Source organism: Poecile atricapillus, chromosome 2 (genome assembly GCF_030490865.1).
Source record: "Poecile atricapillus isolate bPoeAtr1 chromosome 2, bPoeAtr1.hap1, whole genome shotgun sequence".
In the NCBI taxonomy this organism is placed as follows: domain Eukaryota; kingdom Metazoa; phylum Chordata; class Aves; order Passeriformes; family Paridae; genus Poecile; species Poecile atricapillus.
This window is the reverse complement of record NC_081250.1, coordinates 118,071,402-118,096,931: the sequence shown is the minus strand read 5'-3', so window position 1 is coordinate 118,096,931 and position 25,530 is coordinate 118,071,402. Positions and strand designations below refer to the sequence as shown.

Genomic DNA, 25,530 nt, shown 5'->3' with positions numbered 1-25,530 from the left:
TCAGACCAAAAAAAGGCATTTCTACATTTATTTGAGATAATAAGCACCATTCCTTTTCTTTCTGGAGGAAAAGAACTTGTGCACAAGGAAGCTGAAGGCTAGAAGCTTCACATGTCCATTAACTAATACAGCACTCCACAGCTGATTTTACAATGTAATATACTATTTGTACAGTACTTTATATGCACATAAAATTCCTTTTAGTTTCAGCTGCACATACTAAACTCTCAGCAGTCAGCAAATCGGTCGCAACATGACTAACACCATCAGCAATCAAACTCTTCTATTTGTAGATTTGCTAACAATCCTGGAACAGTGCAAGAACTGTCACAGCTCTCTAAATGTGATCACCTCCTTCTCTCACAATCCTGTCTCATCTTCCCAGCTTTCAAAGCCTGCAACAGAGTGACGAACCCACTTGATACTAAACCTGATTCATTATAAGAGCAATGCTCATGCTATTAGAATAAAAAAGGCATGGGGTAAGGCAGGAAATACTAACAAAGCCTGCAAAAATATGAATACTGCAGTGAAAGCAAACTAGGGTTGCACATGCAATCAATTCCTGAATGCTTGACTCCAACATTAGCTTCCCGGTAACTGGAAACTTCTGGGAATTTTCCTAAGATATTTTTGTAACAGAGTCAGAAACATGCGAATACCTTGAGGGATCACAGACAAACTACATTCCTTGGACTCACAACACTGACCTTTGCCACTTCAGCTGATCAATGACAGTTGGAATAAATCAGCCCACAGAGGGAAACAAATAGCTATAAAACCTGTTAGCAAGAAACAGATATGCATGGAAGCAGTAATTTTTGGGCTGAAGCCAAATTTCATAGGGATTAGGGCTTGAAACCTTTGTCTCCCAGTCTCCTCTTACAATATGCACTTTGCTTAACCCTCCCTTATCCCACTTGCTATTTGTTACACATCTAACATTTAAGTGACATTGCTTCTTTACTCCAAAATACAGGAGCAGCTTCCCTTTTGAGCTTCCAGATAACTGGCAGTAAAAATTAAGATTCATATCTGCTACTCTGCACTCTCTAACAATATTTAAAATAATGAGCAAGAAGTGTGCATTGAACTTCTTGTGTTTGCATGTTTGCAAGAGTGCAAAGGGCTTAAGAAGAGAGAAAGCAAATGTCAGCAAAATTGTCTGCATTCAAAACAAACCTTTGCTACTTAAGCTCCAGAACTTTGACTGCCAAAATCTGTCAATGAAGGACTTGAAACACAATATAAACATCTGTGTTGGACAGTAAGACATGAAACATGTTCAAATAATATGTGCCACTGCTATTTTGAGCTATAAGATATCTGACTTCTACATTGCTGTTCTAAAAAGGGAAAGCTATCCCTGGAGTTTGGTACAGGTTGTTCAGTAATTTGTACAGTCAATACACCCGCTTAACAGTTTTTCAATATTCTCTTCCAGCAGACAGAATGTGTTGCTATATGAGCTGAAACAGAAGATATAATCTCTAGAGGTTAAAAACTAGTAGAGAACTGGCCTGTTTAATATGTATTCTAAAATTCGTATTGCATGGTTCTAACAAAAATCATCTTAACATGGTTATGAATATGTCAACTCCATAGACCAAAGTATTTTTCTCAAAATGTTTTCAAATGCAGGGAAAAACACCTCGACGTTGGCACAATGAAACAAAAAAATTTGAGAAACAGAGTATATGCTTGCTAAACAAGAATTATGTTTATTTAGCTAGTGAATCACCTAGAGGAGTAAATTTTCACTTTCATGATAGCAATCTGTCAGGCTTGCAAACACCCAGAAATAGGAATTAAAGATTATTTTAAATGTAGTTATAAAGGTCATAAAAAGTCTGATTTAGACTGAGGTACATTTACTCAAAACTGAGATTCATTGAGTGGTAGCAAACAAACAGTTCCTCAGACAAATGCACTTTTTTTCAGTATACATGTTACAGAAAAAAAATAAAGAAATGTGCATTAACTGGTGGTGTCCACCAAGCTGCATATTAATATTCTCTTACACCAAACAGTTTGAAACAAGGGAAATGTCATTCTATTATAATTTCATGTTACGATTCATTTGGCTAAACTGCAGCTTAAAGTTGCTTTGCCATATTAAAAGATTACTACAATAATTTTCACATGAACATTTAGACTTGAGTTTTACTCCAGGACTAAATATGGCATGATTTGCTTTTAATCTGTTGAATAGCTAAAAACTGACAATTAAAAAAACTACAACAAAGAAAAAATTAAGTTGAAGCAATGTGAATCTCACATCATTGAACCACTTCTAATGGTTAAATGTTAGTATTTAACAAATTCAAAGAGTTAATGAATCCTTGCATTCGTTCGGTCTCCTGTGCCTTAGCTAGGATGCATAAATACAAAAGACAGCAGATACTGGTAAAAGCTTCAGGACAGAAAGTGCTTGACGAAGGTACAGTTCTCAAGTGTGTTTGGTGAGAGAGTATAAGGGCAGATGCACTGATGAGAACCATTACAAGAAGAGTCAATTTCGTGTTAAAGTGTTCAAAGATGTCACCTTAAGCAGAAAAAAGCTTTAATAACGTCTTCTTAGACATATTAGGCATTTCCAGAGTCTACATCATTAGTGTTGTATTCTAGCAGGACATCTCCATATAGTTATTGTTTGTTTCTATTTCTCTCCTGAAAAAAACAAAAACAAAAAGGACAATCATGTTAATACACACCGATCATCATTATCTGCTTTTCTTTCATTACAGCATTTTCACTGCTTGCAATTTAGCTAAATCAGGCAACATGCTTGCAAGGAAAAAGCTTCAATTATTTCCAGCAATATGAAATTAAGAAGTTGACTTAAATTGTATAAAGAGAAACACAGAAGTATACGTCAAACTAAAAAGCAAACATGTTCCAAAATCTGCTATCCAAACAAGGACTTATAATGTCAGTTTTAATTCACTTACAGTAAAATACATTGCACAGAGTGAACTGAGCAAGGAGACCAAGGGACCTACAAACAAGGCAAGATGCCTAAATCTTTGGCTTAGCTTGTCAAAAAATGCTCTACTCTATATCCATTACACCCCTGAAAAAATATGGTATTCCCAGGTATCTCCCTCAAAGCCCCATATAATAAAATGTTCCAAAGTGCTTAAGATCAAAAAGTAAAGTAACTAGCTGGCCCAACACCTCCATACAAATGCTCAAATGGCAAGAAAAGTACTTTTTTCTAGAAGGCCATACATACCTTTTTTAGAAATTACTTTCAATTACAAAAGGAAAAGCCAGTGAAATAGGAATGGCTACAAAAAAACCTCACTTCAGTGTGAGCCTGAGCCACAGTGAGGACCATATTAATTAGCTAGCCCTCACAGCACTGTGAGATGCCACATTTGGCATTTAGGGCTAAAATACTAAAGGCACTGTAACTATCAGGGATTAAAAGTCTGTATTCTGTAGTACAGGTTTAACAGAATAAATGACACTTTCAGTGCTTTATCATCATCTTCCATTTTCTCTACTTTGTTCAAGATAAATATATACTTAGGCATTATGACTAGCTCTAGGAAAAAAATAAAAACTGATCAACAAACTATGCACTGTTGCCTTCATAATACATCTTCTAGCCTGTAAAAAGACACCGGTCAGTGTAAAAAACTAAGACATTATCTTTCCATAAAATTTTCCTTTCTTTATATGTACAACTGGGCACATTAAAGAAATATACAAATACCTGCATGGAAGAGGGATAGGCTCCCATCCCCATTAAAAGAGAATAAAAACTATAAAATACCTTTCCATATTTTTATTCTTATTGCATACTATAAATGGAACAATAACATAGCAGGGAAAACAAAATAACCCAGAAGGCATTTGAACAACAACTGCAAAACCACACTCTCCAACACCACATTGAAACTTTATTATTCCAGAAACTATTTAAGAAAATTGCAAACGGGCATATGACCCCACACAGATTCTCCCAAAAAGACAGTCTATTGAAAGAAGAAGGTATGTAACATTTATACTGGTTTTTACTGGTGGTCCAGTAACGACCCTTTCCAAGACAGATCTCCAAGCTGCTTCAAGATGAAAACCAAAACAATAAAGCCCAGTGCTGGTCACAATGAGCAGCTCATGGTCCCAGCAGCTGTGTGTTTAAGACTGGACATGTACTACGGCAGAATTTCAGTATATTTAAAGAGAAAGCAATACTTGCACTATCCTCCTAGAAAATTATGATTCCTAGCTCAAAAATACAAAATTATTTTCGTAGCAAGATACTGCTTTTTAAGGTTGATAGTAACAGTCATTAAAACAAGCTGATATCTTAACAATGCACTCCTGGCTGAAAACAGACGATGACTGGCCTCATGCCTCACTATGCATGTAAGGCATGCAAAAATAGCCTGCTCAGGCACATCTCAGATTATTCCTCTAATATTAGCAGACTTCAACTGCAAGAACTACAAAAAGTGTTGAAAAACACTCCTGTGGTAGCAAGTAGGAGCCTATGAAACTGCAATGTTAAAACATGCAACAATTTTAAGTACAAAAAACTTACATAACTAAAATCATCAGTTCCTTTTTATTTGCAGGTATTACATACATAAGCACTGACTCAGGCCATCTAAAGACTCTCTGCATTTCAAGCTGCTGTACTACAAAGTGACCAACACTATGCTTTGTGAAGCCCTCAACTCAAAATATATTTAAATCCATAAAAATTCAAAGTAGCAAAAGAATGATACCCTGACTACCTTCTTCCACTTAGTGAAATAAAGGTGTTTCAAATTTTACATCCACTTTGAATTCTACAGAGAAAAAAAAGGCTTCAAAACATCAACACATCTTTCCTGTAGTCTCAAAATGACATATTACTACATTTATATTTAAATACTTCAAGCAGACATGCAAACATGACATTCTTCAATGCAAGTGAACAGTACATTCTTCAAATACTGGTATCAGAGACATTTGGCACTCTGTACTGCAAAGCAGAGAGAAAAAAGACCTCATTTACTCAGAACACAGGCAGTGGTATTCCACTCAAAACCAAACCTCTCCCCAGCTCGAAGTCAGATCACACTCTTGGACTATTGTCTTCCCCTGTCTCAAAAAGTAATTTTCCTGGTTTTTTGTTTTTTTTTTGTGTGTGTGTCTTGGGTTTTGTTTGGATTTTTTGGGGTTCTTTATGTGTGGTTATAGACAAACTAACAGAAGACTTTACCTTCAGAAGGTTTCCAGCACCACAGTAGAAGTTTCCAGCATAGCCACTTCTCTTCAACCCTATTAATTCCATTTCTTATATTCAGATAAGCGAAACTTTTGTCACATCTCTTGGATGAAAACTTTCTCCTGTGTATTTAAATTCCCTAAAAAAGGGTCAACTTCACTTCAGAACTCACCATAATCAGGTTACCCAGCTTTAGGGGGAGTTTATGAGCAGAACATGGAAATTAAGTACCATTCAAATCAGGACCATGTGGGAACATATTGGTTGGTTAAAGGTACTGTCAGCTGCAGACCATATGCTGAGCAGGTTTCACACATGCAAACAACTTTCTAAACAAACCAAGTAAAGGTGAATCTAAAAACTGCTCAGGCCTTAGAAATGTACATCAATCTAGTACAAACAAAACTATGAAATTAACTTGGTCTGAACAGCAAAGCTGACTTACTTCCCAGTTTTAGTTGTCTGAACTCAGAGCATTAATTGAATGATCCCATGCTGAGAAGTAGCTGCAATGTAATTTATTCTCAGATATAATGAAATCTCTGTGCTAACAAAATTTCAAAATTCAAAGCAACAAACATTGCCTGATCTGATTTGAAAGAAACTACTGAGATGTACACAACCCTGACTTTGGGATTTCTTTGCCAAAGAAAAAAGAAGGTAAATGAAAACTCCTTTTAAGTAGTCTACATGTAAATGCAAATGTAGCCTAAAAAGAACAAGAAGCTACTACAGTCTTAGGCTGTACTTTTTTTTTTTTTTTCCAAGGTCCCACAAACTGAAGTTCAAGGTCAGGAAAAACAGATCTTGAAAGAATGAAAGAATGACTTTGGCTGATTTTTACAGTAGTTGCAAGTGCAAGCATTTCAAGGTGTCCATCTGGAAGCTATCCAGAGTTGCAAACTTACACAGGCCTATTGCAGAGTTCCCACACACCCTCCAGCACTATCAGCTATACTTGTAAAAAAAAAAAAAAAAAAACCAAAAAAAACCCACCTAGAATTTTGCCAAACCTCTGCCTCTTACTGCAATGTTTAAAGCGTTTATGCCTGGAGCTGTCTACTCTGCCCCTCTCCCAAGAGGGAGCATTCTAACAACAGCTTCAGAAGCTGCCTTACTGCAAACTGTGATTTAATCTTCAACTAAGAAGCCCTGCTCATCTGCAATGTAAGCTAACATGTCAGACTGCATTCTGTGAAATGAGGCACGGGCACTCATCTGCTCTGCCAACTGTGCTGCGTGGGCAGAAACACCTGGCAGAGGCTGAGCAGGCAGCTGTAGAGGTGGTGAAAAGAAGCCACAGCAAAGTTCATGAAATCTCATTTACTAGCGGCATCAGCCATCATCTGCAATTTATTTCGCTCCAGTGTACCATTAAAGGTAGGACAGTGTAAGCATTGACCTTAATGCTTGAGAATCACAATGAAAAACCCATTACTAGAAAAGTGAAAAATGCCAGAAATTATTTATTCCCTTTATATCACTGACTGTTAATGTAAACTTGATTACTGAAACTTTAAGGTTGTCTAAAATATCAGTCCTTTTTAACATCTCACTCTTGAACTCCCAACTAAAGAGGGCACATCTCCTCAACACAAACTATCTCAGAAACAGATAAATATGTTTAAATACATTTCTCTGAGAAGCACTTCTGGGAATTCTGGGAAGTGAGGGAAGGAATAGATAAGAAGGGTCTCTAGAAGTCTTAAACGAACCTAGAAATTTTTTCTGTGCAGATGCCATTCCCTCTCTAAACACTAATTTTCTTCTGCTCCTCGACCCAACATGAAAACCACAAGGCACAAATTAAAAATCAAAGTTAACATACAAAGTCAAATAAGGTTCTACAACTTCAGACTAGCTCCTTTCCCAGTAAGCTTTATGAATTAATACTCATCTGAGACCCTGCTGCTGCAGATCAGTTGAACTACGGACAGTATAAAAGGTTCTCAAGCACACAAATATTTAGAAATTCTGCAAAAGCCAGAAGACCTAGACTTCTAATTTATTTATTTTTCCTACTAGTTTTGATGGCATTTTACTTAGTCACTGAAAAATACTTCTAAGTATATTATCCTATTACAGGAAAAATGTGAAAAAAATTATCGTGAAAAGAGAAATAAATTTAAATTTGATCAAACTCAGGCACTGTTAGTAGAACATTAGAACATGTTAACTAACACTGTTAGTAGGCCATATTATTTTACTATGGTAATGATAAAGGCAGGAAGAAGTTAATCCCCATGTGAAATTCCACATTCAGAAGGCAGAGGTGGAAGAAGAAACCCAACCACTTAAAGACACCATATGACAACACACAACGTGGAAAGGCTCTGCAGAAACCAAGCTTGAACTCCATGAGCCAGAAAAGCCCTTCCAGTCTTGTCTTCCCAGGTGGGTACTTTCAGTGACAGATCAGCCAATTCTAACTGCAAGTATCAAGTGCTTTGCTTCAGCGCTGTACATCTCATACACTGAAATATCAGACTTTAATTATCTGCAAGACAGCCATTTCAGCAAGATGATTAAAAAGAAAAAAACCACTAAGCCTCCAGATCCTCACTATTATTTGTTAACAATGCTCAGAGTATAACACTGGCTTTTCAAGACTGACAAGAGATAGCTTCTTACCAAATCTATAGAAATTGCATTTAGTGATGACCTCTGTCCCAGTAAAATAAGCAGAAAGATGACTCTGACACTTGGGTTAATTTTTCTCAGATGCCCATGGGCAACAAGAACACATTATTTAATTGCTCTGCTAAGGAATTTATGATAGTCTTGGAAGGGAAATAACATTCACTGTAGGGCTTACAAAATAAACTACCTGAAAAATTCTTCCTCAGTGTTTCTCCAAGCCTCACCACTCGTACTCTTTGAATTGGTATAACTCAAATTCCAATCTATCATGAGAAAAAATGAACTTACTTTATCTTGGCTTCCTATTTATATGAAAATGCAGTGAACATTGAAGTTTACATTTAATTTATACAACTGACTATAATCTGTAAGGTACAGAAGAAAACAGTAATTACTCATCAATATTAACAACACTATCAAACCTTTGAAAAATTGACAAAACAGGGCTCAAAAAACCTATCACCTGCTAAGTTTTGTAATGTTTCACTCCACCTAGACGAATATAAGATTTTAAGCAAATCGGTTTTGATATAAAACAATCCTATTTCAACTGACTCTGCAGGAACAGCTTCAATAGACATGCAAGATCTGTATGTTTTAAAATCCCATTTTTTCCAGCAAACCATTTCCAGGAATCTCTACTCAGTTTCTGCTAGCTAGCCCATCTGCAATATGAATCAATGAAGCAAGGCTGTGAAGAGTCATATAGGCTGGGACTTTCTTGCAATACACAGGCATATTTCTTTCCAGCAAACTGCAGGAAAAGCATCACTGTTCTAGACAATTTGTCCTTAATAGAGCACTGAAATCTGAGGAGATGAAGCAGGACACAGAAGGCTGCCTCATGAATTTTTACAGCTATCTGTGTATACTTAAGATTCTGCTTCTGCTCTTGCACAGGAGATTTAGAATTTCTCCTTTGCTTTAAAAATCACAACTTAAAAGACATAGCATTTAGAAAAGGTACAACTGTTACAGATCCAGCTCAGCTACAGTCCTAAGTCTTGTCTTAGGTAGCTGCCTTGATATTCCTAGCTTTTCCAATAGGGGTCCCTATTTTACAGGGGAAATTGGTCTTTCCACTCCCAGAATAAGAGTTGAATCCACTCTGTAAAAAGGACTTTCTAGGTTTCATCTTCAGGTAGGGATTTCAAACAAACAAAAATAAAAACAGGACAAGATCCATACAGGTGTTGCTATGAACTAAGATTGCCTGCGAGTTTAATTACTTTCCACCTCTTTTATTCAACAGTCCAATATTGTGTTTTCCTTCTTGCATCATCACAAAAGAAACAGAGGCAACATCACTGCTCAAACTCTTACATGGTCACTCTGTAGGAGACCACAATATAACATCCATCCCCATCCTCAAATGAATTCTAAACTATACCTTGCAACAGAAACAACTAACTCTACCAAATGCACAGAAAACAGGCACATTTGAAATCCCTGTGTCTGCATGAAGGTAATTTTAAAGTTTTTCCAAAAGACTACAGATGCAAAAGCAAATGAAGACACTGCAAATAAGCACACCATCATGGAAAGGAAATTCTGGAGCAGTATGTTTAAAATTATCCTAGCTCCAAATAATCTTCTCCCATGACCCATAATCATCTCACAACTATCAAGGGAGGGAAAAAAAAGTGTTTCCTGTTTCTACTTTCTCACTTCCAATTATGAAGATGACACTCTTGATAAATATGAAGTTCAAGGAAATTGCAAAATAATGTCCCTTGAAACTTCATCAAAAGCATACAGGAAATGAACATGCTTCTCAGAAGATATTAATTACGTAACGCTCTTTTAGATAGTTTCATGCTTATTACATAAATGTCTTTCAGATGTAAATATACAAACTTTTAAAAGTTGTTCAGTACAAATATCATTTAAGTGCATTAAAAATGTTTGCCAATCACCTGTTTTCCTTAACTAAATGGTTCTGTATCTGATTTTGACATTATAATATAGTAATTGAGGGTTGGGGATTAAGAAGAGGAAGAAGCAGCTACGGTTCACTTTTAATAGATGTTTTCTCCAAGATATTTTTAAGAAATATCAAATCAAGCACAATGTCAGCAATGTCCTAGAAAGGAAAGAAGATACACAGCAGCCTGATAATGACCCAATTATCAGAGAAACAAAAGTTACATTGGTATCTGAATGAAGGGGAAAAAAATTACTCCTTTTGAGAATCAAGAAGTTCTAGCTATGTCAGCATTCCTATTACAAGATACATAATACAACAGAAGAAAGCAAAAATTTTAAATTGCTTATTTATTTGCCATTTAAAGGCTGCCTGAAAAGTAAAAAAAATCCAAATGCAAATTAGATAAACACAAATATATACTAAATTCTTCTATCTTACCTCATGAATAAAAATCAATTACTTTTCTGGACTATGGCACTAAGAAAACCTCCTAAAGCACTCTACAATTACATGAAACTGTGACCTTTTTCCCCACTGTATGCTACAAAAGTAGAATTCTCCATCAAAAAGCACCAAAAAGTCCTAGGACAACAGGTAATAAGCCACTTATTGAAGGCAAGGAAGTTGTAATCTGCCAACAACTGCCTCTTTAATCAGAGCCACATTTTATTTTCACCTGTATACTTACTGAAGACCAGATGCTAAGCTACTACAAATGATGATTTTCTTTAATTTTCAATACTTTTTTTTTTCTAAAATTATGTCATCTTAAAAAGCATAAAACATCTTTTTAAATAACATGCACACAAATCAGCACATTTACACCACAAAGCAGCAGTTAACAAAGGACAAACTGAATTCCAGATTATTTCAGTGTATGTCTGACAGAACTCATGAAAAGCATCACTCATTTCTCTGATCCTTTGGTAAAAGATCACAGCACTTGTATGTTTAAAATAGGAGTCTGGAATCTGAGCTGTAAGAGAAAGGGAATGATTACTGCACAAGCCCAGCTATAGATACCTTATCCACAAGCAGGGTTACATCAAACAGTGGTAGACACTACAGTTCTAATATTTATGTTTAAAGAGACTATTCTTTGTCATTTTCAAGTAATCTTTATCAAACGGCAAAGTTACTGAAGTTTTATGTTTATCAGAGACAATTGCTTGCACTTTCAGAAGTATACTGCCATATTTTAATAAAACACACTGCTAGGCCATATTGGAAATTAATTATTGATCCCCCTGAGTTGTCAAGATTAAACTTTCACAACCAATTACTGTAAGATAAATTAGCTGTAATGATGAACAGTTATAAAGTAAATTAAATCCCTAAATCATTTGCTGTTTATGATATTTAGATTGCTGGCTGTATGAAAGTTTGTAACCACCTATGCAATAACAAAACAAACTGAATTTCAAGGAACATGGAAGGACTACTGCTGCCTGACGCATTTAATATTTTATGAACAGTTATAAGCATATTTTTCATGACCAAAACACTGGAAACAAAGTGATTGCCACAGCTGCCAAAGAAAATTAACACAAATTTAATTTACACGGTTCTACTGGCAGTAGAAAGAGCACATATTTAAATACAGCTCCATGAAAGCTTAGCTGGCACTACGTAATAAAGTTATTCAATTTACCATAAACCAGAGCTTACAATACTAATTGGTGCATTTACAAACTTGAATCATAAGAGTTAACAATTGTATGCTTACAATTTAAAGACAGATTGTTTGTACACTGTGTGATAAAAGAAAAACCAGAGATTTAAAATCAACATTTAGTCATAAGAGAATGCTAAAGATAAACTCTCAGTAGATGTCATTAGTTTAATTTAAACTCCCTATATTTTAAGTCTGTTTTAATTTGCCTAAGGCACACCTCAAGCCCATCTACAAAGAGAAAACCTCATGACTAACCTACACAGTTCTAAAGCCATTTTTCATAATTGGTTGTAAAACCAATTTGTAAGATGCTGTAAAAGAGCCAATGGCCACCATTGCAAGTGTCTTGACAAGTATGTTTTCTACCAATAGTGTTGGGAAAGGTAAGTATTTACAAAGAAATGATTCATACAAATACTGTATGTTTCTCTGAAGATATTATTCAAATAGCAGTGTTACTTTATTACTCAAATACCCATCATCAGAGTTACCCAGTTCAAGACCTACTAAATGCTAAACTCAGTACTTTGAATTTTAAGTCTAGCACACAGAAACACTTCCACTTATCTACATTGCTCTTCTTCACTACATTTTGTGGCTTTTATCTATTACTGAAGAAACAAAACCACAAATAAAACAATCTTCCTGAGTTGCTAAGGCATGTCTGAATTATGACTTGTTTGTGAAGTTGTTTTCTTTTTTTTTAAAAAGATGTTTTTGAAAGAAGCCAGTTATTTGTGAAATATCTAAAAATTCAGAAAATTTAGAAAATACTGAAACATAAAGGCTACAGAGATACATTATAATCTTAGTACTCTTGAAACATTACAAAATCAAAAAGAATCACACAATCAGAATATCTGGAAAGAGCCCTTGAAGATCACCAAAGTACAACTCCTAGTTCTGCGCAGAACAGCCCAAGAGTTGCACCATCTACCTGACAGTATTGGCCTAACACTTCTTGAACTCTGTCAGGGTCAGAGCTGTGACCACTTCCCTGGGGAGCCCGTTCCAGTGCCCAATCACCCTTTTTACTTCTATCTGATCTACATCTTCCCTAATACAGCTTCAGGCCATTCCCTCAAAACCTGTCACTGGTCACAAGAGTGAAGAAATCAGTGCCTGCCTCTCCACTTCCCCTCATGAGACCACAATGAGGTCTCCCCCTCAGTCTCCTCCAGGCTGAACAAACCAAGTGCCCACAGGTTCTTCTCACATAGCTTCCCCTCCAGACCCTTCACCATCTTTGTGACCCTTCTGGATGTGCTCATATTGTGACACTGAAAACTGCACACAGGACTCGAGGTGAGGCTCCACCAGCACAGGGTAGAGTGGGACAATCACTTCCCTTGACTGGCTGGTGATTCTGCACTTGATTAAATTGTACCAAATCCTCAAAAAGTCAAAGTTTGCCCCTTACACTGAATATTAGTTAAGAAAGCAGTCCACCACCTCATCATCAAGATACCATGAAAGTAACGATACTCATTTAGGGCATAATCTATTTTCTTTTCTGGAAAAAAAATCCAAAAGGCATTACACACCCAACTGGGATACTGATCTAGCCTCCCTACAACAGAAGACTTTCAACATAACAATTTACTGCAGAGTCCTGCAATAGAACTACAAAATTGATTTGGGGTACGCCTGACACGTACAACAGGGGTGAAACCACCCAGGACTAGACACCTAAGAGAAGTAAACATTTCACCTGCTTTGAAGCTTCTTTACATGTCAGCTTCAAGTGAACAAATTCTCAACTTCACATGTCTCAAGGCTCCTAGCTGGCACAAACCCTAAACTTTTGGGTGTTTTTATTCAGTGAGTGATGTGATAAGATGAACAGGTCATTAGCAACAAACCGTACTGATGGCAACTCCCATTTTTGAATATTTGCGTATCATCTAACTGGTAAAAATAGCTCCTGAAATGTTTCTAACCATGAGACAAATCATACACTTACAGTTACTGTCAAGTCTGGAGAAAAAGCAAATAAAGGAAAAGCAAATATTGTGGCCAATGGTGAGCACAAGTGTTATGATTAGGGAGGGTACACAAGACAAAGTAGACCATGCCCGATTTAAATGCTTTTCCCTTGTCTGGTTTCCTCCAAAACTAAAAGTTTCTTTTCAGAGTTATCACATTTACTCTTCCTTGCAGAAACAAGCTATAAATTACTTTTATTAGGAAATGCACTATCAGAAAGGTCAAAAAAAATTATTTAGATACTATACAAGCCATCACTGTATCACTTCTGTGTTTCACAGTTCCACAAAAGATAAATGGAATCAAGGAGAAAACCTGCTTTTCACACTAATCATGCTGTTAACAGTTCATTAAAGCAGAATTTGAATTGAAATGTTATGTTAAATAACGTACGCTTCTTCTCTAATTTCTGGTCCTTTTTGTAATAGCCAGAAACTGCAAAAATCTAAGTAAGAAGACTTCAGTTATGGATAACGGACTCAATTCAGTTTTCATTTGCATTGAAGAAGTAGAACATGTCAGATGTCTGCTTATTCAGGCCTACCTTAGAATCGTGATTAAACAGATGACTGAACTAACAAAAAAGTTACAGGAACTTAAATTTTTTTCATTAAGAACCAGTTATATCAAGTAGACACTTTAAGTATGAAGTACCACTTTCTGATTTACCACTTGAAGACAGAAATTCCAGATGAATGAAAAATAAGGTTTCCAAAAACAGAAAAAAAAAAAAAAGAGCTACTGTAATGACACTGATTTCTTACCCTACGCATGGCTTCCTCCTCCTCTTGACGCTTCTCATAATGTGCAAAGTCATCAAAGATTGAGGTGGTATGCTTGAAAGTAGCAATTATTTTAAGCACTTGCTTGGCTTTTTCTAGGGGTACCTCTTGAGTGTCCCTCGAATTGGTAACCGGTTTGTTGTCATTGTTTTCCAAGCGAATATGTCGCAGTTGGTTATTGGGAACGTCTTTGACAAAGATCCATTTGACATCAAACTTCCCCTTCCACTTATCCTGAGACCAGACACCAGCATATGCATTGTAGTCCACAACAGACTTCATCTCAGCCACTCCACAAAAGTGTCCACTGCCATTCACACTGAAGAGTAAATAGAGTGGGCCTTTTCCATTCAGGGACCGGTAAGCAGCATCCAAGCGCTTATTCCCGTGCTCAGTACTACACCAGATAGAGTACTTAATGGAGCGATGAATATCGTCCTCTGAATAACTTTTGATTATAAACACACGTCCATTCTTCAGATTCCAATCGAAGTCTTTGGGATTGTAGTTGTTTATGGCCTTTAGTTTCTCCAGCACTGGGTGCACTTCCACACCAGAAGGTGAGGAGCTGACGGATACAACACCTAAACCAAAGTTCTCACTACCAGCTCCGTTGTTCTGGCTGAAGCCCACACCCCTATTACGTGGAGCTACCCAGCGGTTTTGAAGCTGCTGCTGCTGCAACTGGTGAGGCTGGGCCTGCTGCTGAGGTCCTTGTTGCTGTTGTGGTTGCTGTGGCTGAGGCTGCTGTTGAGGCAGTTGGCTTTGCACCAGTGGTGGTGGTTGAATTAATGGCTGAGGCTGCTGGATTATAGTCTGAGGAGGCAGTACTGGTTGAGCTGGGGGTGCTTTTACCACTGACCCTTTGTCATCCCAAGTTCCAATATTCATGTTGTGTTTTATAGGTGGTGGCGGTACAGCAGGGCCCCCAATGCCCACATTACCTTTAGGCTTGAGTTTCGGCTGAGGTTTAGCAGGTTTCCTTGCAATTGCAGCCCATGAGGTTGGTTTAGGTGCTGAACTGCTAACTGGGGGCACGCTGTTAGCTGCAATGCTCGTCATACCTGTACTGCTCAGAGCTGAACCTACTGTTTTAGTTACAGCAGCCGTCATATCTCCACCAATTTTCAGTCCAGTCATGCCTTGCTCAATGCTGCTAATCCCAGGCACCTTGCTCAGAGTGTCACTGCCAAATCCAGCCTGTCCATCTGCTATGGCTCTCCCAAGAGAACTAGGTGGATAGCCATAGCTGCTGCTGTAAGCAGAGCTTTGCGTTGATTGTCCCTGAGATCCACTTGTACCCCATGTAGAGAAGTCTGCATTCCCAGGAAAAAAATTAAATCCATGCTGCCCAAGAAATGGAGGGGTATTTCCTAATGCCCCAGGTTGACTAAATACACCATCAGGTATGTAATGGTGTTCACCATTGCTCATCTGTCCATAAGTTGTCAAATATGGCATTGGAGGGTCACCTGCAGTTGACCATGCTGCTTCACCTAAAGAGTATGGAAATCCAATGGATGGAGCATAATAGCTAGGCATATATGGGTCTGACATTGGTGGATAGCTGTTACTCTGCAAGAAAATAGAATTTAAAAAAATCAGCAATATTGACAATTATGCTCAGGGGGAAAAAAGAAAACTGTAATACAATCCAAAACATTTTTAAGGCTTACATGAATGCATTTGTAACTTCCACCATTCCTCAAAACATAAAAGATGAGCGAGGTAACTGTCAGATTCTTCAAGACACCTTCTCAAAGCATTAAAGGGCTCCCTTTTTTTTCTAGAACATTATCTTAATTTTTAGCTACTAAGCTAGGTTTGAAATGCCTCCATGCCAACAGTATCAAGAAAAAAACAAGCTATTCTAAAACAAGTCATAACTGTACCTTCTCAACTAAAGAAAAATAGCCACAACTATGACTTAAAGTTGTGGTATTTCTAGATTTTGTCATATTTCTAAATTCTAACTGGACACTCCAACAGAATATTACAGTGAAATGGATGCAAGGATGCCTGTTTGTTTCAGGAGTAGCAACAAAAAAAAAGGTAACATATCCATGCTATAGAGAATGGGCATTAAATCAGTACTACACCAGATAGGCTCCTGGGAAATCACACAATTTACTCCTTGAGACATTTGAAGGACTACCCTCATATGACTTCTGGTGTTGTTTTGTAGATAAAAATTACACATATCATCCTCTAGCTAATGCTTCCTTAATGTATTATTAGGAAAAAAAAAAAGTGAAGGAAAGCAAAATTCTTAGTCTTTTACTAAATTGCACTCTCTCAAGAACACTCCAATTTACAAACTTAACATAACTCATTAACTTTCAACTACAGAGGCAATTCATAGCTCTGGAAGTCCAGCCATTAGTTTCTTGGCAGAAGAGTTGTACCAAGCTGTAGTGATATTAAGCTTCCATCTATTATGCTATCAGCTGTGAGCTACTTCTACCACCTTTAAAGGAAATCATGTCCAAGCAGTTAATATATTCTCAGAGCCAATAAAACTGTTGTTTTGGACTGCATCCAAAATGATAATTTTGTTTTAAATGTAAGGGTTTGGGGTTTGTTTTTTAGCTCAAGTTTCTTGTAACTGCATCTTTCTGAAGCTAGAACAGAAGCACAAGAGCAAGAGACATCAAAGCAGGCTTTTTAACTGAAGCTTTCCCAGAATTCCTAAGAATACTTCATCTGCTTAAGGTATCATATGATGAGACAAAATACAATATAAAATTATATTTCTATGTATATTCAGGCAAGTCAGCAATGTTAAGAAATATCCAAAAATTAAGTCTGGAAGTCAGCTGAATGTCAAAATTAACTTTTTAAGGTAGTAACCAATGTTCACTTACCTGATTTGTCTGACTACTTAGATATGGCTCAAAATCATCATCATTTACTGCATCCTTTTGATGAATCGAACCGTTTTGTACTGAAACTAAAAATAAATTTGTGTTAGAATACTCTCTGGAAAATCTATGCTGCACTTTCAATCTAGTTAACACTTCTTAATCACCTGTACATTGAAATACATATTATTGTTAAGCACCATTCCAATTTAAACAAAACAGCTCATTCTACTGATCATGAGGCTCAATCTCAGGAGAAGTCTGCAAAGATGGCAGCTAGGACAGACTACTCCTGACTCTTTCCCGAGATCCACAGACAGATGAAGAACCACAGGCACACCTTATTTGCACAGGCAGTAAATCCAGCATTTCCAGAAGTACCAGACCAAGTGCAAATGTGCAGACCAACCTGATCTATAGACATATTCAATAGGTTGATGGAAAGTTGCAACATACAGCTTTCTCCTGCCAGGAGGAAAGGCAGTTACCCACCAAGACAACCATGAAGGACACCACTATTTAGCTATTTAATCCTGTATTTCCTACATAACTGTACTGCATTAGTGACATCTCTGAAGCTCTGAGGTGACAAAGCAAGACAGAAATAAAAGCTTAAGTCCCAAAGGGTGATTACAAGCCTTTCCCAACACACATGCCACTATAAGCTGGAATCTCTTCCTACCTGCTCTTCTTGGTCTTCTATTACCTTTCATTTCATCTAAGGCATTACACCTACCTGGGATTCTCCAGTTGCCCAAATTACTTCAAGTGTCTCTCTACCATCCCCCAGGCTACTATTCAAACAAAGCCACACTGCGCAAATTTCTGCTAAGTTCCACTGTTTCCCATGGTGCAAAGAGGAACAGGGACTTAAACCAGCACTTTCAATTACACAGCCTGAAGATGAAGATCTGTTCTCAAAAATAAATTACTGGTTATCCAAATGCAACTTTTTTTTTTTTTTTTTTTTTGTCAAGGAGGTTCAGTGGGGGGAAAAAAGAAAGTCTCAGGACGATCAGTAAGATGCACTGAAAAACCACAACGGCACAAATAACAATAAAACATCAGATTTTCTGAAACTTAAAAAATTGAGTTACGAGCCAACTTTAAAGCTTCCCTCTTTTAGAAAAAGCTTCTGAAAAGCATATACAACCATGTAATTAAATATTCAGATTTGCTGAAATTAGCGTTTAAGAGTCAGGGATTTTTTCTTGCTTCATTGGGGGTAGGGGGCTTGCCACCCAAAATTCACATTGTAAGACAAGTAAGTGGTGCTTGAATTTTTTTTTCACATTTGACTTCAACACTCCTAGAACAAAACTGCCTTCAGTGAATTAAACTAGTTGAAAGAAATGAAAAAGCAATAGATATAATCATGAGGAATAATCAAAATCCTGGAAAATTTTATTAACTTCAGACAGTAATAAAAAGAGGTAAAAATTCATAATTTAACAAAGAAGTTTTTTTTTTTTTTCAAAGCAATTATCTGGGAAGGAAGCAACCTGTGTTTTGAATACCTTCGTGAAGTTTTAAAAGAACACCAGACACTTCAGTTATTACAAACTGCCACACTGCATTTCAATACTAGCAATTGTCAAATATGACCAGCAATGCTAGCACAAAGTAGCTTAGAACTGGATAGAACAATATTCCTAATTAAACACCACATTTAAATTAAACATTAGGTGTTGGGGGTTCTTTACTCCAATAAATGCTTTCAGTTAAGATCATGTATCTTCCTGAATTTACTCACAATGGTAACATATTAATGAACTGGTATTCCTCTTTAGAATTGGCCCAGGTAACACACAGGATGAGCCTCAAAACATTATGTCATGTCCACTGCTTAGACTTAACCAAATAGTACAGAGAACACAACTCTCAAATACAATTCTGTTATAAGGAAAAACATGGGTAGCAGCATATTAATTTCTTAAAAGCATACCACCACAAATAAAGGAATAAACAGATATATGTCAAGACTAGAGTCCCATCAAAATTAATCTCCTCATACTGACAGTTAATCTTCAGAAAAAGTACATCTGCTGTGTTTATTGTTCCACAGGTATCTAAAGGTCACTGAACACTGAATTATTTTTGGTATGACATTACAACTAACATAGGAAATACATTGACAAGAATATTTTTCTTAATCATTCTGTAGAATGCTGAGATATTAAGTCAGTGACACAAAATATTTCTAACACTGATCTTTTTCCTAGTGAAATATATACATTTCCCAATGAAATAGCATCACTGGAAGCACGTCCCTCTAGCTTTTCATTCTAACTTTACATAACATGTTAATAGTGAAGAATGTAGCCCACACAGGCATTTAACAAGAGCAAATGAATGCCTCATTCCCAAAATCTCACGTTAAGTGCTCCAACTGAACAGGGCAGTGATGAAGAATACTAATTGAAACTAATCTACAGATACTAAAAATATCTGTATCAATACAATGCTATAAATACCATATGTTTCTGCAAACACTGTGAAAACGTACAGCATAATTAGATATTGGAAAGAAGCAACTCATCAAATAGAGGAATTTAAAGCTAATATTCTTTTAACTGCTACTATCCTTGGAATAGCCACTCACAAAAAATGATGGGCAAAGGCACAAGAATAACTTTTTCATTAAAAGTCATCATATATTAATGTGAAGAATAAACATTAAAAGAAACATGAAACATTTCATTCTTGTTTTAAACCTAATAACTACATTTAAGCCTCCTATAAAACAAAACTGTTATACACATAAGTGTAAAAACAAGTCAGCGCCTTCCTATGACAGATTTGATACAATGGCACAAAAAACAAAAGAGGGGAGAGAAAAAGTTCCAGGAATGCCTTTTTTCTCCATGCCCCTGTAAGTCATAATTTGATGGATGTCAGTTCTGATGTTTTATGTCAACTGTTCAGTACAGTAGTTGACAACTAGAGTAAGAAAACTTTCATGACAGGATGATTTACTCATTCAAGTCTCTGAAACACCAACACGAATATCTGACACAACAGAGAGACAATACTGCTCTACAAACTGTAACTTCTGTCCCACAAATTATGGTCAAAGGAAATAGCACAGTACACCAGTTTATAATCAATTAGAACAAAGCACCCAAGGCATTTTACTAGACAATAAAAATCAGCTACCTACCAATATTATTTGCAGGTCTGCACTCCTTTTATTGCTCACTCATTCTCTCATATGCTCTCTACCAGATATGTGGGCAGCTTCTACCATTCTCCTTAAGGTTACTACTCTTATGCACAGAACCAACTTCAGATTGGTCTGTTAACTCAGTATCATATCTTCCCTCAAAGCTCCTCTAAGCTGACACCTATCACGACAACTGAAAGACTACTGTCAGCTAACATGTGGTAAGGACTGCTGACACTGACTTAATTCAGCCACTTGAAAAAGCCTCTAGCCCAAAGCCAACAACTTGTGCTGCACTGAAGATGGTAGCACAACCTCCTAGACCTTTAATCTAATGCTAACTCATAACTTATTTTTACTAAACAGACATTATGCCAAATAATTTAACAGAGCGGAGATTAATTGTTCTGTTTCACTATAATTTAGGTCATACTCTCACCAAGAGAATACATCATAAGTATTCATTATTTAAAAGGATGCACTCCATAAAAAAATCCAAGTTCAGAAATGCAAAAATCTCTTCCTTACATAGCAAACAGAGATGTGTTTTGATTCAAACATTCCACAGCAGTGACAAATTATAGAACACAAAAATATGCTAACATAAATAAGCCAAAGTAAAGCTGACTAGTGCATTTTCACACACTGCAGCATAGCACCCAAATAGAAATGCTTAATACTTCCAGTCTAATTCACATATATAGAGTATAGCTCAAAAACTACCTGTGTGAGTCTCTAACAGATCCATCTAATTAACCTCACTAAAACTGAGAAATGATAATTTAAAGATTGTGAAGACAAAAACTATTTGATATAATGAGTCTGACTTTTTTTCTCATTTAAGGGTAAAATGAAAGGTATAACCACAAACTATTTCAAAAACATGGAATAGTTAGTAAGTGCACTGTGGGAAAAAAAAAAATATAGAAGTATTAGAATATGAGAGAACAAGTATTCAAGAATGACCAAACTAGGAATGTCTGAGGAGCTAAACACATTCTTTTTTTCTCTGAATACAGAGAAATTAAAAAGAACAGGCGAAATTCAATGAGATCTGGGAACCTCACAAGCAATATATGTAACAAGAAGCAGATAATCTGCACACAGACAGAATAATAGAATAAGTATGCTGTGGATAACATTAAATGACAGCTCAGAGAGAACAATTAGATTAGTTCAGATAATGAACTAAGAGGGGCAAGGAGTACCTGAGCTCAAACAAAAAAAAAAGAAGTTTCTTATCTGCATAAGTATAACAAGCATATTAACACAGAGAGGTAGCTGTGTCCATGCTATTCTATAGCTCAGTTTGCTGAGCAGCTAAGAATTAAATGGCCACAAGTGCACTGTTTAGGCAGAAAGAAATTCCAAATAGAATATTAGTGAGAAAACAAATTCCAGACAGAATACTGCAAGATATAATCTGAAATGCTGTTTACAACTGACTTGCCAAGAATTTTAGAGAGAAGAATATCAAGTAGTTAGTAGTTCCTTCCTTCTGTGGGAAAGAAATCCCATTGAGTATGGTATTTAAAAACTAAGACCTTGACAGAAACATTAAAAAAGCAGAAAGCCTACAAACACTAACAAAAGATCAGTAACTGGTGCTAAAATGAAGCAAGACTACAAAAATTCTGAGAATAAGGAAGGTGATGTTTTCTGCTCACAGATATGAGTAACTAGTCACATGGCTGTTGTCTAGCAAACTACGGAAGCTGTTCAAAAGATTCTTCCTGATGATTCTACTCACTACACAGAAATGCCCAAGGTGTACTGTTAAGGAAAGATTATACAAGCATATCACAAAGGCAGCTAAAAAGAAATAACTATTTCACTGTCTGAATTCTGACATTAACCTTTTGCAAAATAACACATTGTAAACTGATGTACTGCTGTGCCATAGTAAAAGTGCTGGGAAGTAACATTTTGGCATACAATTTGCTGTCATCCTGCTCTGAAATAAAAGACATCCTATAGCTACAACTTCTTGCTATGACAGTCAGACATTATCCTCCATAAAAGCAGTATTACAGAATTATACAGAAATATGAGGTATTAACTTACCTTTATTTCCCTGTCCTTTAGGTCTCTGTATATAGGAAAGTGGGGGGAGAGGGGGGAAGCAAAACAAGTTCAGTTAGAATCCTCTAATAGCAACTTCAGTTTAATTCTATTTATTTGCCAATTCTGCCCTTTTCAACTTAAATATCACTTCAAAATATTACTAAACCATGCTAAATGAAAATGTTGTGACATTACTTAAAATAACATTATAAAATACTACAAAACCAGATAGAATTTTATTAAAACATTGAAATAATCTATGATTTAACAGCATGTGAAGCTTAGATGGTACTGAAATGCTGAACAAGTGAATTTTAATTGCCCCTGGGCCTGAAAAAAACATAAGCAATAACCAAAAGTAACAGAGAGTTAAAAAAAACCCTAAGATTACTGCCAATACCCAAATTTCATTATGATGGGTCATTTTTAAAATTGACTGACAGGTACTTGTCAGAGAATTACAATGCCTTGCTTTTTAGATATACAAAGCAATAGAGTTGTATCATATGCTGAACTTCAAGTTGTGCACTCCTCACCTAGGCAATTATACTGAGAAAATTATACAGCCTGTACAAAGCTTTCACACGAGGAAATAATTCCTTGAGGAGGATTTTTTTTTTTTTTTTAGGATTAGTCATTACAAAACACTGTTAATCTGTCATGCTCTAAGAATCAATGTAACATTATAAGTTACAGTATCCTTAATGCCTCTACAGCAAGACAAAATAACTTAGAAAAACAAATGCTAGTCCATGAAAATCTAATTCACTTTCTCATATTACTTTCAACTAAGCAGGAGTGGGTCTCCAGGTTCTACCACTCTCTTAACAATTTTTAGTCTGAAAGAGCTCAGTACTCAGAGGTTTGAAAGTTTAGGAGGTAACCAGCTCCAAGTTACTTTCATGTGCATTTCTCTCAGTTACCATAACACTGTTCAACGCTGCTTGATCTAGAGGTGCACTGGTTAGACACTGCCCTCTCCCAAAACGGGAAAAATCTCTGTAACCTGAAAAAACCTCAACCACCTCATCTTTTGGGATGAATCTAATCCAGACACAAAGGCATGCAAAGGCCAACAAGAGACACAGAATTAGAAAAAGTTGGGAAGAAGCAGCCTTCATGAAAGACAGAACAATGAAAAGCTAAGAGATCACTGAGCTAGAAATAAATGCTTAAAAGAAACTGGAGAGCATGCACAGAGACAAAAGAAACAAAACATTAAAGGCACAGAGAGAAAATAAAAGGAGGCAAGAGACTGCAGGGCTAAAACTTTTGGGGAGTGGCAGAAACCCACGGACGAAGCAGAGATCAAGACAGAATAGCTTCCAGCCAGAAAGAAGGACAAGAAGAGGCCTAGCAAAGGTAAAAAAATAACAGATTCTAAGCCCCGTGAAGGACCAAGTTTTAAAAAGTGCTGTACAGCGCAAGGAGAAAAACTGAGAACTGCTGGAAAAGGAGAAGCCAGAGGCCCGAAGGGAGAAACGGTGGGCGAGGAGAGGGAAAGGCAGGAAGAGAAAGGATGCGGTAACGAGGAGCCTGGGGGAGTTTGGGGTGCGCAAGGAGAGGAGACGGCATTAGGCGCCGCGGGGAGCCCGGCTCTACGGCGCTCCCGGAGCGAAGAACCGGGAGCCCGGGGGCCGGGAAGGGCCGGCTCCCGAGCAGGTCACACACAAAGGGGGCCGCGGGCGGGGGCCGGGCCGGCAGCCCTCGGGGCTGAGGGCGGCGGGCGCTGCGGGCGGGCGGGGAGGCGGAGCGCTCCGGCGCGGATCAGCGGTTATAAATAGGGGCGGCCGGGCCGGGAAAGAGGCCCGCCATCCCGGCTGCGACGGACAGCCGCTCCCCATGGCGGCGGCGAGGGAAGGAGGGAGGGAAGGAAGAAGGGAAGGAGGAGGCCGCGAACCGCGCCGCCCCGGCGGCGAGGGAAGGTGCAGGTGGCCGCCCTGCCGCCGCCCTCCCCCGCCGGGGGTAACGACGGGGCCGGGAAGAGGGAAGGGGAGAGAGCGGGCGGCCGCCCCCCCCGCCCCGCGGGCGGTACCTGGTCGACGCTGGTGGCTGACATTCTTCACGGGGAGCCGCGATCCCCTCGCTTCGCTCCGCCTGGGCCTCGAGTGATTCCGCACGCCGGGGCCGCTCGCTCGCCTCCGCCTCCTCCTCCCCACCGCCGCCGCCGCCTGATTGTCGCCGCCGCCGCCTGGGCTCGCTGCCGCCGCCGATCGGGTTCCCGCTGGAAGGAGCCGGCCGGCCGGACGCAGCGCCGCTTCCCCCCCCTTGCTCTGGGCTCTGCTTCCCCACAATGGCGGACGAGGCTCCGGCTCCCACTTCCGCTCCGCGCCGCCCTGACCTTCCGCTCCCCCCGCCGCCGGCGTCGCCGCTGACCTTTCCCTTCCCGTCCCCGCCTCCTCCATGTCACGTGGGGCGCCAAGCCGCGCCGCGCGCGCGCGCGCCCTCCCGCCGCCCAGCGGCTCCAGCGGCGCGGGGGGGCGGGGCCTGCGGCGGGAGCGCGAGTGCGCGTGCGCGTGGCGGGAGGCGGCAGGAGGCGGCAGGAGGAAGGAGCCGCGGCTGTTCCCGCCCCCGGCATCGTGCGGGCGCGCGTGCGGCTCGGGAATGCCCGGGAACGGGACGATGGAAAACGTGGAGGATTCTCTCCGCCCCACCGCCCCTGTGCCGGGGATCTGCTGGGGTAGGGCGGTGTGGCAAGGGCGACGGGCACCCGACCGCGGGGCCGTGAGGCGAACCGGCCTTGGCTGCCCAGAGCGGCTGTTGCTGCCTGCGGAGGGCTCGGGCGGCCTTGCCGCCGCCGCTCCTGTCGCCCATCCTCTCCTGGGTCACAGAATCACTGGATAGGTCAGGTCGGAAGGGACTACAATGGAGCATGTGTTCCAACCTCCCTGCTCAGGCAGGGTCATCTCAATGCACATGGCACAGCATTGTATCCATGCTGTTCTGGAATGTCTTCAGGGAGAGCAGTCTGTTCCAGTGCATGGTCACCCACACAGTAAAGAGATTGATATTCAAGTGGAACTTCTGTGTCTCGGTTCCTGTCGGTTGCCTCGTGTCCTGGTACTTGGCATTGCCGTGAAGAGCCCGGATCCATCCTCTTGACACCCTCCCTTGAGTTACTTGTACACATTGATGAGGCCCATCTCAGACATCTGAACAGGCCCGGCTCCCTCAGCCTTTCCTCATCAAAGAGATGCTCCAGACCCTC

General features: G+C 38.9%; 1 protein-coding gene across 1 annotated transcript; it reads right to left on the bottom strand.

The window, feature by feature from the left end:
• Nucleotides 1–1,696: 1,696 nt before the first annotated feature.
• On the bottom strand, nucleotides 1,697–24,591 carry YTHDF3 (YTH N6-methyladenosine RNA binding protein F3). Its single transcript, XM_058830572.1, has 5 exons — nucleotides 24,358–24,591; nucleotides 22,323–22,347; nucleotides 17,099–17,184; nucleotides 14,217–15,809; nucleotides 1,697–2,670 (listed from the first exon to the last, which is right to left on the bottom strand). The coding sequence occupies exons 1-5, from the start codon at nucleotides 24,379–24,381 to the stop codon at nucleotides 2,647–2,649; spliced, it is 1,752 nt and encodes a 583-aa protein (XP_058686555.1). The 5' UTR covers nucleotides 24,382–24,591; the 3' UTR covers nucleotides 1,697–2,646.
• Between the last annotated feature and the right edge of the window lie 939 nt (nucleotides 24,592–25,530).

Coding starts and splice junctions, on each gene's coding strand:
- YTHDF3 (XM_058830572.1), bottom strand. CDS start 24,381: ATGTCAGCCACCAGCGTCGACCAG. Junction 17,185..22,322: donor TAAAGGACAGGGAAATAAAG/GTAAGTTAATAC, acceptor ATTTATTTTTAG/TTTCAGTACAAAACGGTTCG. Junction 2,671..14,216: donor AGGAGGAAGCCATGCGTAGG/GTAAGAAATCAG, acceptor TGTTTTTTTCAG/GAGAGAAATAGAAACAAACA.